The sequence below is a fragment of the Sus scrofa genome, chromosome 9, assembly GCF_000003025.6.
Source record: "Sus scrofa isolate TJ Tabasco breed Duroc chromosome 9, Sscrofa11.1, whole genome shotgun sequence".
Lineage (NCBI taxonomy): Eukaryota > Metazoa > Chordata > Mammalia > Artiodactyla > Suidae > Sus > Sus scrofa.
The window spans coordinates 3099457-3117229 of NC_010451.4; the positions used below are offsets into that span (position 1 = coordinate 3099457).

At 60.6% G+C, this 17773-nt stretch overlaps 1 protein-coding gene across 1 annotated transcript in view; it reads left to right on the plus strand.

Moving 5' to 3' along the window:
* DCHS1 (dachsous cadherin-related 1) overlaps positions 69-17773 on the plus strand; it is a 35301-nt gene continuing 17596 nt past the window's right edge. Inside the window, 3 exon segments of the mRNA XM_021062333.1 lie at positions 69-345; positions 13875-15303; positions 15306-15784. Of these exon segments, the coding sequence (XP_020917992.1) occupies positions 13995-15303; positions 15306-15784 (1788 nt within the window). The 5' untranslated portion in view covers positions 69-345; positions 13875-13994.

Consider the following 17773-nt stretch of genomic DNA (forward strand, 5'->3'; position numbering starts at 1 on the left):
GGCGGGGGCTCGCGGGCGGAGGGGCGGGGGCTCGGGTTACCGCGCGGAGGGCGGGGGAGGCGGGGAGGGGGCGCGGGGCCGCGGCGGCCGAGCTCGCATCCTCCGCGGGGCGACTGTGGAGGAGGCGGCGCCCCGGCGGCGGCGGCGGACGGACCGACCGACGGGCGGGGGCGCGCGGACGGACCGACGGCCGGCCGGCCGCCCGGAGCTGCTGCTGGCGGGCCGGGAGACAGCGACGGCGGACGATGCGCGGCCCCAGGCCCCGCGCGGGCGGGCGCTGCCCGGGGGGCTGACCGCGCCGGACGGCGCCCCAGGACCGGGCGAGGGAGCCCGCGCCGCGCGGAGGTCAGTGCCCGCGGCCGCCCGGCCCGTCCGGCCGCGCCCGCCCGGCCCGCCCGGCTCTCCGGGCGGCGGCGGCGGCGGCGGCGGCGGCGGCGGAGCCGGGGGCTTTGTTCTGAGCCGGAGACAATGGGGGAGGGGGGGTCTGGGCCTGCGGGACCCGGGCGAGCGTGAAGTGAGCGTGGGGGCAGGGCCCGGGGGTCTTTGTGTGCGAGTGTCCTCGAGGGGGGTGCGCGGCGGCGGGAGTGGGCCCGGGGGTGGGCAGGGTGCGTGTGTGTGCGCCTCCGAGTGGGAGTGCGAGTGCGAGTGCACGGGCAGAGAGTGAGTCAGTGCGTGTCACTGGGAAGTTGTGTGTCCGTGTGTGTCTGGCCGTGTGTATACGTGCGTGTCACTCCAAGGGCGTGTGGGTCCGAGTGAGCGTGTGTCTTGGTGCGCCCGCCTCGGGGAGGGAGGGAGTGTGTGTGTGCGTGTGTGTGTGTGTGTGTGTGTGTTGCCCGCCTCTGTGGGAGCCATGTGTCAGAATGTGGAGGATGGGTGTGTGACAGACCAACGGAGACAGAGACAAAGAAGCTGCGGGGGGAGAAATAAAGAGAAACAGAGGAGAGGCAGGAGAAGCCCAATTGGAGGTCTGTCCCCCAGCCTGGGGTAGCGGTTGTGACCGGGATGCCTGGATCAGAATCCCCAGCAGGAGGTGGAGGGAGGTCAGGGCAGGCCTGGTCCCACGTGGAGGGGGTGGGGACGGCGAGGTCTAAGAGCACAATGAACTCAGTGTGGCGTGGGCTGGGCCCGCAGCCACAGGGTCACAGGCCAGAAAAATATTGGTGCTTATGTCAACTCCTCAAATACCCACAGGGGACACAGTCACAGCCTGACTCAAGCCACAGGGGACGGAGCCCCAGACAGCACACATCCACAGAGATGCCTTCCCAGCCATCACCACACCCCCCCAGGAAACACACAGTACAGAAGGTGCTCTCAGAACATCACACGTCCACGGCAGAAATGGTGCCGTCAACACATACTCTCAGGATCGTTGGCAAGGCCGACACCTACCCTGGGAGGCACATTACTGCCAGCACCTTTCCAGAGACATCGACTGCCACAGCAATACACATCCACTGGCAACCCTGTCACAGCCACCGCATCTCGGGTCAACCTCTTCAGGGCTGCCTGTACATAGCAGGTGTCTCAGAGACCCGACACCAGCAGGAGGCTGTGCCGCAGTCGCCCTTACCAACACTGGCTTGTCCATCCCGTAGGAAACACGTTAGGTGCCGTGCACACACAGAGACGGAGCTGTCCCGACTGCTGAGGAACTCCCAGTAACTCATGATGCCCACGCCATGGCTTCTTCCACTCTCATTAACTTCTGATGCTCACCCCAAGACCTCCCAGGCTCACCCTCTGGTTCCCTGAAAACTTGGGAACCCGGATCAGTCTTCCTTTCACCCTGTATCTTGTCGTGATTCTAAGTGTCCCTCCAGGTGTAGCCTCACAGTTTCTGGAACTCTTTAGCTCCAGTTACCTTCTTCTCCCCTCCCAGGACCACTCTGGAGAACTGGCCCATCTTTCAAATTCTGCACTCCTGCATTCCACTCTGCCCAGTCTCCTGTGTTCTGGCTCCCCCGTGCCCATGCCCCCATTCCGCTGACTCGTCGACCTCACCATGACCCCTTGTTCTTGACCTCTTGGCTTTTCTCTCCTCTGCCCCTCCGTGGCCTGGTACTCTCCTTCCAGTTTATATGCCCAAGGCCATCGCTTCCACCGCGCGGTGGCCACTCTCTGTTCTGTCGTCCTTGTCCTCGAGACCACCACAGAGCCTCTACCCTAGCTGGAATGGCTTCTCAACCACACCAAGGGATGCTGCTATAAATTCATGCTTCTATAAATTGCCCCCTCAACTGGGCCCTCCATAAATAAATAAATAGATGAAATGTTTTCTATTTTTTCACATCCCTCATTGTTTTCAGCAGATTAAGTAGTCAACCTGCTGGTTCCTTCGTGCTGCAGACACCTATTAAGCACCTACTGTGTGCCAAGGCAGAGCAATAGGTGCCAGCATTACGAGGGTGAACAGAGTGGATACGGTCCTTGCCCCTACAGGCTCTGGGGTGGGTGCTGAAACATGGCAGCACATAGCAGGGACACCTAAGCCCCTGTAGGGAGAGCAGAAGAGGCTTCTGGAAGGAAGTGACATTTAAACTTCAGCTTCATAGAAAAATAGGTCGTCAACCAAGCAAAAGGCGGAGGTGACGTGGGCCGGGTAGAGAATACTCGAGGCCAAGGGGGCAGCGGTGGAAAGCCCATACGCCAGAAAGCATCGCATCTGAGGGAAGAGCGGCTCGGTGAGCCTGGCCCTCACCCCTCACCGGCGAGGGCAGGTCAGTGACTCCGGGGGACGCAGCAGAGGGTTAGTTAGGCCGCACATTTCCGGGAGGTCAGGTGAGAGCTTGCGGATCCCCAGAATAATGGAAAGTCAGCAAGTCACCTGAAGCCGGGGCGGGAGAGGATCAGATCTGGGTTAGAAATACCAGCATAGCAGCGTGGTGCCTGGAGGAAGAGTCTGAAAAGAAGGGATGGCGGCTGTTGCGGGAACCGGGAGGGAGCGCGCGGGTCTGCGCCGGGGGAGAGGTGGTGGCGGGCCAGGAAGGAGGTGGTTTCAGGAGCTCTTTAGGCAGTGGGGTCGGAAGGGCCCGGTGGCCGAAAGGGAGGCGGAGGCCCAAGAAGAGGGAGGAGCGAGGGCCAGACCCCCTGGTCTGTTGCTCACTCAGCAAACCGAGGCCAGTCAGTGTGCATTGTCTTGACTGTTGTGGATCCCACCCCTCCCGCCTCCCAGAGGACCTCGCAGGACGCATCTTAGCCGTGTGTCTATTCTCCCTCTCGACCCACTCCCCCGTGGGCACACGAGGAGCCTCCAGCCTCAGCCCTGCAGAGCCCGACGGGCTAAGAGGCTCTCGCTTTGCGTCACTGCCCACTCTGTGCAAGGGCCTCCACACAGAGCTGTTTTCTCTTCCTCTCCTCTTGTCTGCTCCTGCCCCTTCAAGGTCACTGCCCTCCCTAAGAGAGCATGACCTCTCACCTGCCAAATCCAGGGGCTCGTTGCAGAAGTCCTCTTGGCAGCGTCTCACGTTGACCGTTTTCTCTCTCTGAATCATTCTCGTCTTGTGGCTTCCGAGCCATCGTTTTAGTCTCTTGACATAGAATAGAATAGAATGAGCCCGCAGGTGCCAGCCACTCTGGTGGGAGACACAGTCCTCCCCTCGGCGAGGGAGGCAGGCATAGAAACACACGACACGATGGCGTGGCTTCCGTGCAGCTGTCCCTCAGAGCTCCTCCTGGCTGTTCCTTCTCAGTCCGCCTGGGGGGCTCCTTTGGTGGTCCCCAGATATTGCTGCGTGTTAAGATTCTGGCTTGGACCTTCTTGTCGTTCCACCGAACACGCCTCTCTGGGCGGTCTGCCTCACTTACTTCCAGGGCTTTGACTGTCACCTGTAGAGGCGGGGGACGCCCCAAATCTAGCTCTTCCAGACCTCTCTTCTGACCCCCAGTCCTGCACATCTGATCCTGCTCGATCTTTCCTGTTTAGCTCATAATCCCCTGACCATTTCCAGACCTGACTTATCATTCTTTCCTCCCCAAACCACCATCCCTACTCAGTTATCACGCTACAAACCCAGAAACTAACTGGAGCCACTCCCCTCTCCACATGCCCTGGGATGTGGAAGGCATGGGGGCCTGTGGGTTCTACCTCCTTTCCAGCTGACTCCGGTACCCCCCCTTTTCCCCCTGGCCTCAGCTCCTGCCTTCACCTCAGCATCTTTGCACACGATTTGCTGCAGGAGCCTCCTAACTCGTCTCCCTAGACACCTGCTCTTCCCTCTTGCAATCCAGGAGTCCAATCTTCTTGTGGCGACAAGAGGGATCTCCCTCAAGTGCAGATCAGCCGTGGCACCTCTGCTCAGCATTCCTCAGTATCCCTGCTACCCAGGGTGCTACACCCAGGATCTCGGGGGAGAAATCTGTGTTAAGAGGGCTTAGGAGATCTGTCCTGCTGACTCCCTGCAGCCTGCCCAGCCTGGTCACCTGGCCCGTTTCCGCAGCGGGTTCCAGCCGTCTTGAATTCCTTGGAGTTCCCCAAAGACACGGCATTCTTCCATGCTTCCGGCCCTTTGCACGTGCTGTTCTCTGCCTGAAAAGCCCTTGACGCCCCTCATCTCCTGGCAAACCGCCTCGCATCCTCAGGTCTCATCTCAAACCCTGCCTCTTTGACCACCAGGCAAGCCTGGGGTCCTCCGTGTTGCTGCTGTCGTTGCCTCTTCCTCTTCTGTCTCTCTGCCTGGGCGGGGACATCCTTCAGGGCAGGAGGGCACGGTATTCCTCTTCCTGTCCCCAGGCCCCTCTTAGACACTTGGCAAAGAACAAGTGAAGGAACGAATGAGGCGCTCACAGCACCTCCCGCCCCCTCATGCACTCCTGGCAAGACTGACCCCGGGTCTCAGCTGCCCACACAGTCAAGACCTTTCCACGCTTGCCCCCTTGCCCCCCGACCCGAGATCTGACGTTTCCACTCCTGTCCCCCCTAGGTTGTTCCTCCTCCCCCGATGCCCTCTCCATACCCGCCTCACCTGGGCTGCTTTCTTCCTGAATCCTCTTCCTCGGTCTCTCTGTACTCTTTTCCCCGCATGCAGCTCGCAAATATTTAACACACACCCCAAATTTGTAGATCCCAGTCTGTTGGGCCACGGGCCTACTGGGTTCCTGGAGGGAGCAGGAGACGAGGAAGCTGTGACATGCCATCAGGTCATAAGACCACACGCCTTGCCATCTGCTCTGCTCCGCCAGGCCCCCTTCCCTGGAGGTGCCAGAGGTGCTCCTTCCTCCAGCGGCCCGTTCACATACACCAATCATCTCCTGGCACCCAAGGCCCCGCTCCTCCCGGATGCTTGTGCCCTCTTCCTCTTCCTTCTGCCTGTTGGTAGTAACAGAAGCAAGACTGGATTCTCGGGTGCCCAGGGACCCAAAAGCAAAAGCCTTTGCCGGGAGTTTATGTTGCTGGATCCCAGCTTTGTCCTGGTTTCCTGCCCGTGCCTGCCGTCCTTCGGCTCCACCATCTGTGTTCCAGGGTAGCCCTCTGGCTCCCAGGCATTTCACCCTCTGCCCCTTCGGAGGGGCACCCCAGTCCATGTGTCCCCTGGTGAGAGGGCGCCTCCACCCAGCAGTCCACCTGGAAGGCCCGAACCTGCTGCCCCTCTGTGTTCGCTGAGCACAGCAGGGTGTCCTATGCTTTGTGTTCTCTGTCTAAGCTGCGCCCTGGGAGCGGATTCCCCTCGGGCCTCAGATCCGCTGTCACGCTTGGTGAGGAAGGAGGAAAGGGAGCCTTCCCGCCACACCGTCTATCACCTGAGCGTCTCTGAGCTTCCCTTTCCTGGCCGACTATGGACGTGATGGGAGGAGGGCTGCTTTGAGGGTTCCGAAGGGGAGCAACTGTCTCGTGCTCAACGGTTAACTTAGTTAGATTTGCTTCCAAGATCTCAGCCCTCTACTACTCTCGCCTCCTCCACCTCCCGGCTCCCCAGGCTTCTTCTTCCCTCTACATCTCCAGCTTCTCTGCTCGCTGCAGCCTCATCGACCTCTTCTGCAGCCTGGGCTCCCCTTGTCAGACCCGGCCCTGCTGCTCATCCCCCCACACCCAGCTCCCTCACCCTGTGAACACCATGGAGGCAGGGACTCGATCTGGCCGGGTCACTGCTAGGTCTCTGATGCCTGGTTTGCTGTTTGGCACGTGGTAGGTGTTCAGTGGATAGTTAGGGAGTAAAGCTACCCATGAACCGTTTCATAAGCACGCCCTGGGCCTGCCTGTCCTGTTTTTCCCTGCGTCTCCTGGATCCTCCTGGCATCCTCTGGTCATTTCCCCTCTTACCCCCCAGACCCCATGCCCGCCTGACCCCCTCCCTGGACTCTCAGCTGCCTCGTCATCCATCACCTCCTCCTCTAACCCGCCTTGTGCTCACTCACCGGAGTGACCCCCGACACAGAGCTCTGCCCGGGCTCTGTCCCTGCCCTGCTGCCTGGCCGCTGACAGGACCCTTTATCAGCCATCAGCCCTCCAGCAGAGAGGCGATCTCGTGGAACAGAAGGCACCAGCTTTGAGGTCCATCAGCGCTGGGTTCCCGTGTCCCTCCGCTCGCTGCCTGCTCCAAGCCTCAGCCTCCTCTTCCGAGCAGTGACACTTAGGCCAGGGTTACCCTGAGGGTCGGGCACTCGAGAGCAGCGGACATTTCCTGAGCCGTTTCTGTGCTGAGTGTCTTTTATAGCATTCTTTCATTTAACGCTCGTATCAGCCGCATTAAGTCGGCCTATGTCTGTAATCGCCGTTTTCCAGAAGAAGAAACTCAGGCCTAGAAAGATGAACGTTTCCCCAGGGTCACGCTGTGAGTGGCAGAGTCAGACGGCCGAGCCCATCTTCCGAAGCGCTGGCATAACAGTTCCCGCTTGCGCGTGAAGACACCGTGCGTGTGCCCCCTGTTCTGGCTGCAGACCCCCTGTAGTAAGTGCTCTTAGGGTCCCTGCCTCGTAAGTGAGGTGGGGGCACCGGACACGTCAGTGTCTTGCCCGGGGCTGCACAGCTAACAAGTGTGAGGCTGGGCAAGAATCCAGTTGATGTGGCCCCGCGTCCGCGTCTCCACCACTGTCCTGTCCTGCCTCACGCGGCACACGCACACGGCCTCCCTTTTCTGGGAGCGCAGCGAGCGTGTGCTGCTGAGTGGATCTGCCCACAGCGGGTCTACGGCTTGTTGCTGGTGGATTCCGCCTCTGCCCTTTCCCGGTTGCAGGGGGCTCCCTGCCTTAGGATCCCCTGAAACAGTTCTCCCCAAGGTCTCTGTGCCTCCTCACGGCCTAAACCGACGGCTGCTTCCCAGCCTTCACCTTACTTGACCTCTCAGCAGCAGCAGCAGCCGCTTTGGAGCCCGCCCTCCCTGTTGAAATGCTCCCTCCTCTACTCCTGAGAGCGGGCCTCCTTCTCCTTCTCCTCCAGAGCCTGCCCCTCTGCTGTGCCTTCCCCCAGGCTTGTGTCCTAGGCCCTCTCTTGCTCTGCGTGCCCATCCCAGCTGATGGGTCTCCACACCCATGGCTCTGTTACCCCCGGAGTGGTCCAGATGCTCGTCTCCAGCCCAGACCGCCCTCCCAAGCTCCACACCTGCACCTCCAGCTGTACCTGGGACATCTCCACGGGGCCATCCTAACAGGCACCCCCAGATGGCTGGAGGGACCCCTCCGTAACCAGGCCAGGGCCCTGGGCATCAGCCTAGAGCTATTCCATGCCGTCGCCCTTCCTGAAGGGGCAGTGGCCGAGTCTTGTCAACTTCTCATCCTCCCATCTTTCTTCTCTGTGTCCCCTCAGTCCCACTGCTCCTAACCTGCGCTCTTCTGGACACCCTGGCCAGGGCATTCCTTTCCCGTAACTTCTCTTCCGAGGGCCCCCGCTGTCTTGCTAGGTCTCTCCCCACAGCTCCGCTGTCATCCCTTCCTCTCTCCATCTTTCCCACCCTCCCTGAATCCCAGACAGTCCTGGGATCGAATCGGGGTGGTGCCGGCTCAGGAAAGTGGTGTCCCTCCCAGGCCCTCCGTGGAAGGTGGGACCCCTTCCTCGCTTGGTGGTCATGATGATTGAATCAGGCGCCGTCTGGGAATGGCCAGCACCCCAACAGCACACGCAGGGGACTTGCCCTCTGCCTTCTCTGCAGCCTCTCTCTGAGGTGCTGGGGGCAGCCAGTCCTCGGGAGGGACAGAGATGCCCATCCAAGGAGTTGCCCCGGGACGTCCAGGGGAGCCAGCTTGTCAGCTTTCTCGGCCTTCCTCCCTGCCTCACGCCTGCTCTCCTCCTCCCCCAACCACGGCTCCCCACCTCTGGCTCTGCCTTTATCGGCACCCCCACCTCTCCAGCCCAGCTGTTCCGCCTCTGACTTACCCACCCCGCCTTGCCTCGCGAATGAACTCACTCACTCTCCCTCTGCTGACACACACTCCTCTCCTGGCTGGTGCGCGCCCCCATTCCCCACCCCCACCCGAACTCTTCCCTCCTCTTCCCTCCTTTAGGCGGGGCCCTGGGTCCCCACCGCCCACCCTTCGCTCCCAGAGGCTACCCTCTTCTTCCTTCAGGTCTCTGCCAATCTGCCTTTGCAGCCCCCTCCCCACCCCGTGGACTTTCTGGCCCCTGCCACTCCCCGGCCCTGGGACAGGAAGGAGAGGGAGGAGGCCTGCCAGGTGCCAGCGCCCCAGCCTCTTCCCCCCGGAACTGCTCCTCTCTTGCTCCTGGAGCACCTTTCCCCCTCACGGCCCCCTCCCCCTCCGCCCCCCCCTCGCTCCTCCCCCCCGTTTCCCCGCTCCCAGGTCCTGGAGACGCAGGCAGGGCTGCGGCGGGACTGACATCACATGGCCCCAATGAACAGCTTTCCCCTCCCCCTCCTAACGAGAACCAGCTGCGGCTCCAGAGGCCCAGATGTGGGGCTGGAGGGGGAGAGCAGGATGGAGCCCGGGACAGAGCAACGGGCCGGGACGGGGTGAGGGCACGAGCAAGCAGCGCAGACCCGGGCGGGCGGGCAAGAGACGCCACCGTCCTGGGGGGGGGTGGGGGGGTGGGTGACGGAAGCCAGGTCTGGGCAGGAGGCAGGACAGGCTGAGGGAACGACGAGATGGATGTTTGAGGCCAGATCTGGGGGAGGGGCGGTCAGGGCCGGGAGGGGGAGGGGCAGGACGGGGAGGAGGAGCGAGTCTGGGGAAGAAGTGGTGAGAAACACTGGACAGATGGGGAGACGGGCCGAGAAGAGAGCTGGAGAGAGGATGAGACGGTCTCGGGAGAGAGTCTGGAGTTCAGTTTGGAACTGGAAGCCCCGGAGCAGGAAGTGATGAGGCGCGGTCCAGACAGAGGCCCCAGGGACCTGGAGGTCACAGCTGCAACCACAGAGCTGACCACCAGTGCCCCGGCAGCGCGTGTGAGAGCGTGCCTGAGTGTGGGTGGGTCTGCGAGTGTGCACTGGCCTGCGTGCAAGAGTCTGTGCAGGGGTTAGAGTGGTCTGTCTATGTCCATGAGAGGGTGTGTGCCTGTGCGTGTGTGTGCATGTATGTGTGTGTGTGCCTGCCTGTGTGTATGTGTGTGTGTGTGTGCTTGCCTGTGTGTGTGGGTGTGTGCCTGTGTGTGTGTGTCCATGTGTGCCTGCCTGCCTCTGTGTGTGTGCGTGCGTGTGCACACACCTGCCTGCCTGGGGGGGGGGGTCCAGGTGAACGAACACGCCCACCCATGTGAGTGACCGCATGCTCCTCTGACTCCGTGAGGAGGGCTGTCTGTGTATATGTCAGTAACCCACGTCCACGTGAGTGGGAACGTGTGCTGAGTGTGCCTGGCTGTGTGTGGGGCTGTGACTTGGTGAGTGTGCGCTGTGTATCCGCCGTGAGGGTGTCCTGGGGAGTTTGCTTGGCCGGGGACCAGGGTCTGCCCGGGTTGGGAGAAGGGGCATCTCCCTGGGCCTGAGTCCCTCCTTTTCAAGGCTGCTCATCTGAGTTTATTCTCATTCCACTCGTGTATCCTTTCGTTCAGAAAAATGCATTGATCGTGTGCTGCGTGCCACATCCCGTGCTGCACGGGGGTGAGCAGGACACACCCTCAGACAGCTGCCACCCGTCTCTGGGTGGGGAGGCCGAATTCTGATACGGAGTCTAAGAAGCACCCCGACCTCACCACTCATTGCCGTCTCTCCCCACTCGGCTCTCTCTGCACCGACCGCTACGTGAACAGTTCTCAGCCCTCACCCGGCCTCTAGGCCTGCATCCCTGGCCTGTGCCCCGTATGCCCGGCCTCTCTCCCCTTTGGATCAAGCCTGTGCGTGCCCTGACCTTGCTTTGAATTCCTCTGAGCTGTTCTTCCATGTGGCAGCTCCTCAGGCTCCACGGCCTGAGCCTTGGGGAGCAGGGGCTTGGTGAACCTAGAACTGTGAAGGGCATGGCATTGGGAACCAAGGAGAGAGCTTCTGCCAAGAGCCCAGCTCTGGGCCCCTTGGTCCCATCGCGTGTAATTCTCACAAAACCCCACCACGTGGACATTAGCATGTAGATTAGCACAATAACACTCAGACTGGACTCCCCGCCAGCTCTGACTCCAGAGTCCCAGCCTTTGTCCTTGCCTCGCACAGGTCGGAGAAACGGGGGCTGGAAGTCCCAGTGCGGGGTCAGAAACGCTCATCGCTTCGGAGGACAGGCAGCCCGAGAGCAGAGCAAACGTAGAAAGATCACAGGACACGCTCCGTAGCCACCTCCGTGGCCAGACTCCTGAACACAGGCTCCCATGAGTTCGTGTGTGTTGTCTGAGCGGGCGTGTCCAGGCTTGCTTCTCCCTGTGTCGGGTGTGGGTGTGGTGGTGCAGAGGCGTGCAGAAGATTCCACAGAAGACGGGGCGATTGAAGGGGTCTTAAAGTTTGAGTAGGAGATGGCCACGTGGACGGGACTTTTTTCCCCCCACAAATCTTTTCATGAAGTTCGAGCTGTAATAACAGTAATTGAGTACAGTGTTTCAGGTCTGCAGCTAATGAACAACGTGGATTCTTGGATGACACAACGTTCCACATAATCGAGGTTCAAAGGCAGTGTGCCCTATGATGAAATCAATCACAAATGGTTACCTGCAAAGCCATGTTAACCTTCAGGCCATCCCAGAATAGCCAAGGGACTGGATGGGGCCCCTAGGCTGCAGTTGGCCAAAGTCTAGCTTAAGCCATTGGTTTGTCCATACCCTCACTTGCCAGCTTGGACCAATGGGGAATGGTTTCCACAGGTGTGTGGAGCAGGATTATGAGGCAGGGCTGGGTCTTGGCGGGAAGAGGTGCTGATGGTTCCCCGCAGCTGCTGAGGGGGACCGGCAGCCTGAGTGCAGTTGCTCTTTAGACGCGTGTCTGCATGTGGCTTTTTCTGGTTGGGTGGAGCATCCTTTTAGGAAAGTTCTGCAGTCATTTGGCACTGTGGAAGGGAGACGATCTTTCTTATAAGCATAGCCAACTTGCCCGCCCGCCACCACCCAGCCCCCTGGGGAGCCTGAGGCTTCAGTGACCCCGGCCCGGGACCCCCCGCCTTTCAGGACCCATTGTTCCCTTCTCTCTTGGACAGGACTTTTAGAGGATCTCCCAGGCCGAGAGAGTTCTGCACACAGGCAAGGAGTCAGGAAGGAACGGGGTGATGGGTTAGGGTGGGATGCGGGCTGTGGAGGGGGTGCCCGGTGGAGGGGTTGGAAGGTTCTGGTCAGGAGGACGTATGAACCAGACTGGGCTTGTCTTGGACTAAGAGTTCTGTAGCCGGTGCCCATGAACCCCTGAGACTGCGGACACAGTCTAGGAGTGTGCACGTCTGCACTTTCTGTCTGTAGGGTAACAGTTTCCTGGCATCAGTAATGCCGAACCAGCGGAAGTCTTTCATCACGAGCGGTTCGGTGAGAGTTGTGAGGGCAGCGCGTCGCGTGGAGATGGATCAGAGGGTCCAATCCGGGGGGCACGGGGACCAGGACAGGGCTGCAGCAGGAACCAAAAGCAGGGTTGGGAAAGGCAGCAGTGCGAAAACAGAGGGAAGGGCAGACTCGAGACGCGTCTGGTTGAGATGGTCCAGTTTGGAAGACGGGCTGGAAATCAGGACTGACGAAAAGCAAGGAAGGAAGGCGAGCTCCTGTGCGGGGGCGCTGCTCCCACGGGAGGGATGGAGGAAGACCACCAGCTTGCCGCGGAGGGTGGGGGCCCTGGCAGGACGGCCAGCGTGTGGCTGGCACGTGTCTGCAGGGCCCTTTAGAGCTGGAGATGGAGAGGGCGAAGCCGTCAGCCAATGGACGGTACCTAAACTACGACTGAGGCATTGAATTGGAGGCACAGGAGCGGAGAGGGTCACCAGGCCGTGTGGACAGTGGGAGAGCGTGCAGCCCAGGCCCGAGCCCTGAGGGGCACCGGTTGTTAAGGGCGGAGGAAGAACGCGCCCAGGAGTCCGAGGAGCAGACGGAGAAGGGTCTAGTGGCAGCGAGAGGTGGGGTGTCACCAAGAGAAGCCCAAAGGGACAGGCTTCCAGAAGCGGGTGACTGATGCTTCTGAGGCCCAGAAAGGTCCCGCGGGAAGACTAAAAAGTGTCCCTTGGCTGTCGAGCATCGGGATGATTGGAGTCCTAGGGAGACCGTGTCGCCGGGGAGGGAGCCTCTGCGTAGATGGAGGAGGGCGTGAGCAGGGAGAAACGGGCTGTGAACCAGCCCTAAAGACGGGAGCGTCCCTCCAACTCGCTGTCGCTCGGTCACTGAGCCTCCTGGGGCCCCAGGCCGCTGCCGCCTTGAACACCAGCAGCATTTGAAGCCCGGCTCCCTTGGCCTCAGAAGCGCTGCCCGTCCCTGGATGTCTTTCTGTTTCTCTCTCTGGCCGGTTAAAGACTTCTTTATCCAGCTGATGGTTTGGGCCAGAAATGTGCCCCTGGCGCTCGCATCCTCCCACCCCTCACCCCTGCCTCCGACCACCATCCAGCCCTGCCCACCCTCCCACGGAGCTCTCGCTTCTGCCCACCCCTTTCACTGCTGTCACTCACCCAGGTCACCGTCAAAGCCGCGGCCTCACCTGGACCCCAGCAGGGTGTTGTGAGGCCGTCCTAAGATAACTCTCCCACCTGCACGATCCTCGTGTACCACGGGGCAGAGGCAGCCATCCTCCCAAAATGTGTGTCCCCACGCAGCACCAGCTCTTCAGATGCGTTCAGGGCTCCCACTGGGCCTCAGCCTTAAGTCAGGATGATCAGCGTGGCCTCCGAGATGCCCCCGGCACGCGCCGTCCTCTCCCCACCCAGACTCTCCGCCTCTCTTGACTGTAGGCGCCAAGCCCTTCCGCATCCTCTTCCCTCTTCCGAATGTTCTTCGCTTGTTCTCTGCCCACCGCTGTCCAGCTGACACCTGCATTAGGTCGATGCCCACTTGGAGGAAGCTCTCCTGACTCCCTGATGGCGGGAAGACCCTCTCTTGCGCCCTCATATGCCCCTTATACGTAAATGTCCTGCCGGCTCCACGTCCTTCTCCCTTGCAGCCTGTTCCATCCTGGTCCTTCCATTACCTGCCCATTCTTGGACCATGTCCTTTATTCACCAAAATGTCCCCACTGGCTCCTCATAGTAGGTGCTCAATCTCATGTTGAATGGAGAGGGCAGTAGGGCTAAGAGAAAATACATAAGTACATATAGAATAAAAGCATCTTCAGCACAGTTCAATGCTGATACAAGTCTCCAGCAGAAAGGAAAAGGCTGAGATTCAGGTGAGGTTACCAATATTGAAGTGAGTGTTCGTCCTGCATGAGAAGAAAAATGAGAACGGAGCGGCCACGTGTTGAAGCCTGGAGGTGGAGGGAGGGGCCTGAGGGCAGGAACCGAGGGCCCTGCTGGGGGCTGAGCACGCTTGAATCCGGGGGTGGCCCAGACCCCAGGCCCCTGGACTACTGACGCCTCCTGCATTATCCTCTCTTTGCTTCTGCTTGTTTTCCCAGGTCCGGGAGCCTGAGCTGGAACCAGGGTCTAAATTGGACCTGATCCAAAGCTTGAGATCAAGCCTGGCCCACAGCCTGGCCTAGAGCTGGAGCCCAAGCCACAGCTGGACTGCCCCTGCCATGCAGAAGGAGGGGGGCGCTGCGCCTTCCTGCCCGGGCAGGCAGAGCCCCAGGCCTCTCCCCCTACTATCCCTGCTGCTGTGGCTGCTGCTGGGCACCGGAGTGCCGGGAGCCTGGGGTCAGGCCGGGAGCTTGGACCTGCAGATTGATGAGGAGCAGCCAGCGGGCACCCTGATTGGGGACATAAGTGCAGGGCTTCCTGCAGGCATGGCAGCGCCTCCCATGTACTTCATCTCCGCCCAGGAGGGCAGCGGCGTGGGCACAGACCTGGCCATCGACGAACACAGCGGGGTGGTCCGTACAGCCCGAGTCTTGGACCGGGAGCGGCGGGATCGCTACCGCTTCACGGCAGTCACTCCTGACGGCGCCACCGTGGAAGTTACCGTGCGAGTGGCTGACATCAATGACCACGCCCCAGCCTTCCCTCAGGCTCGGGCCGTCCTGCAGGTACCTGAGCACACAGCTCTTGGCACCCGCTACCCCCTGGAGCCTGCTCGTGATGCAGACGCTGGCCGCCTGGGGACCCAGGGCTACTCGCTGTCTGGTGATGGGGCTGGAGAGACCTTCCGGCTGGAGACACGCCCGGGTCCCGATGGGGCCCCCGTGCCTGAGCTGGTAGTTACTGGGGAGCTGGACCGGGAGAACCGCTCACACTACATGCTGCAACTGGAAGCCTACGACGGTGGCTCCCCGCCCCGGAGGGCCCAGGCCCTGCTGGATGTGACACTGCTGGACATCAATGACCATGCCCCGGCTTTCAATCAGAGCCGCTACCACGGCACGGTGTCTGAGAGCCTGGCCCCCGGCAGTCCTGTGTTGCAGGTGTACGCCTCGGACGCCGACGCCGGTGCCAACGGGGCTGTGACTTACGAGATCAACCGGAGGCAGAGTGAGGGTGACGGCCCCTTCTCCATCGACGCACACACGGGGCTGCTGCGGCTGGAGCGGCCGCTGGACTTTGAGCAACGGCGGGTCCATGAACTGGTGGTGCAGGCGCGGGACGGCGGGGCTCACCCTGAGCTGGGCTCGGCCTTCGTGACCGTGCACGTGCGCGATGCCAACGACAATCAGCCCTCCATGACCGTCATCTTCCTGAGCGCGGACGGCTCCCCCCGGGTGTCCGAGGCTGCCCCCCCCGGCCAGCTTGTCGCCCGCATCTCTGTGTCGGACCCCGATGATGGTGACTTCGCCCACGTCAACGTGTCCCTGGAGGGTGGCGAGGGCCACTTCGCGCTCAGCACCCAGGACAGCGTCATCTACCTGGTGTGCGTGGCTCGCCGGCTGGACCGGGAGGAACGGGATGCCTATAACTGCGAGTTACGGCCACAGACTCGGGCTCGCCCCCGCTGCGGGCCGAGGCTGCCTTCGTGCTGCACGTCACCGATGTCAACGACAATGCCCCCACCTTTGACCGCCAGCTCTACCGGCCGGAGCCCCTGCCTGAGGTTGCACTGCCTGGCAGTTTCGTGGTGCGGGTGACGGCCCAGGATCCTGACCAGGGCACCAACGGTCAGGTCACCTATAGCCTGGCCCCAGGTGCCCACGCCCACTGGTTCTCCATCGACCCCTCCTCGGGCATCATCACCACGGCTGCCTCGCTGGACTACGAGTTGGAACCTCAGCCACAGCTAATTGTGGTGGCCACGGACGGAGGCTTGCCCCCTCTTGCCTCCTCTGCCACGGTGAGTGTGGCCTTGCAGGACGTGAACGACAACGAGCCGCAGTTCCAGAGGACCTTCTACAACGCCTCCCTGCCCGAGGGCACCCAGCCCGGAACCTGCTTCCTACAGGTAGGTAAGCCCCACACACGGCAGGATGCTGCTGTGGCAGGAGAGGATCAGAGGTTCCCAGGGGACCTCAGAGTGGGAACCAAGCCTTCCGGATGCATCTGTCCACGGTGAAATATGCCAGTGGGCGTGGTCCTCTCCTGTGAGCTCCCCACTCTGTGCAGAGGGTGAGGGTTAATGAGAAGATGAGAAAGCAGGGCGCAAGAGCTGGGCCGCAAGCTGGGCAGTTGAAAGAATTAAGGTTAGATTTAGAAAACCGCGTCTCACGTCAGGAAGTGAGACAGAGTCTTTAAGCCATTCCGAAGGACATAGGTGGAGATTCTGCCCACCCACGTGGCTCCTGTTCCCAAGGGAGATTCCAGCATTTCCAGAGCCCTCCGAGCCTAGTCCAGCGCTGGGCTGGGCTGGATGGCACCTGCATCCCTGCCCTTGGCGCTGAGCCCCGATGGGACACTTGGGTTCAGGCACAAGCATGAGAGACAGCGAGAAATATCCAGGGGGATCCCAAGACCCAGAGCAGGAAACCTGTCAGAGGAAGAGGCAGGAGCCCTGGACTGGCTGTGGGAGCCACAGACTTCCTGTCAGCCAGGCCTGGAGGAGACAGAGGGAACAGGAACCTGGAGAGGGAGGCAGGCGGAGGCCAGACTTCAGAAGTCCTTCAACAGCAGGTGGGGAGGGCTCTGGTCTTTCCCTGGAAGGCAAAGGAGCACCCTCAACTTCTTTGACCCAGAAAGGGCAGGATCCGATTGTTTTGCTTTTGTTTTTAAGACTTTATGTTTGGGGGACAATCCAAGATTCACAGCCAAATTGAGTGGAAGGTACAGATTTCCCATACACCCCTGCCCCCACTCCTGCATGGCCTTGCACTGGGTCTGTGTCCCACGCGGGGGATCCACTTGTTACAGCAGCTGATGACACACACGGACGCCTCATTATCACACCCAAGTCCAGCGTGCACAGTGGGCTTCACTCCTGGTGGTGGTCTTTCTATGGGTTTGGACAGAAGTGTGATGTATACGTCTAATGGACATACGGTACAATATTAGAGCAGTTTAATTGCCCTAAAAATTCTCTGTACTCGACCTATTCATCACTCCCTTCTCACCACAGATCTTTTTTTTTTTTAGGAAGTCCGCTTGCTCTAACGGTGAAAGATAGATTAGGTCGGTGGTGAGTGATACATTCAAAAATTAACTTCCTGTGAGCCTGGTGCTGTGCTGGGCCTGGGGAACAAGGAAAGGCGACAGTCTTGCTGCCAGGCAGGTCCCAGTCTAGGCAAGGAGACACCAGTAACTAGTGATGCATCAGGCGGTACATGAGATGCTGTGGAAGCCAGAGCAGGGCCTTTGCAGAGGCAGTGAGACTTTGCCATGTGGATGATGTGGGGGGTGTGGACGGGGACTCCAGGCCAACAGGAAGAGCTGCAGAACCTCTTGATGTGCTTTGTGGGGCCGCATCACTCAGGTTGGCCTCAACTGTGCTAATGAGCAAGAGTTGCGGGGAGACGGGACAGGAGAGTAGACAGGGACCAGATTGCAAGCTTTGACTTTATCTTAAAATCGTACAGAGCCAGCAAGGGGCTCTTGGTGAATCTGATCTGTCTTCTGCAAAGATGGCTTTGGCTGGAGTGTGGATACAGGAGAGGAGCCTGAACACAGGGAGGGTTTTAGGAGACTCGTGCTCGAAGGCTTCATGTCTCAGAAGCCCACCCTGGGAAGTCCCTGGTGGCCTAGCGCTTAGGAATCCGGTGTGGTCACTGCTGTGGCTTTTTAGTTCCTGGTCTAGGAACGTCTGCAGGCCGTGGGTGCGGCCAAAAAAGAAAAGAAAAGTCCATCTGGGAGCCGCCTGTTGGCCCTTGACCTTCAGGCCAGTGTCTGGGCCTGGCTGACCCTGTGTCTGGCCAGACTCTGGGTTCCCGCCCACCTACTGCGGTCCAGCTCCCACCCACTCTCCCACGAGTCCGCTCTCCCTCTTGGCCCAGGGCCAAGCCCA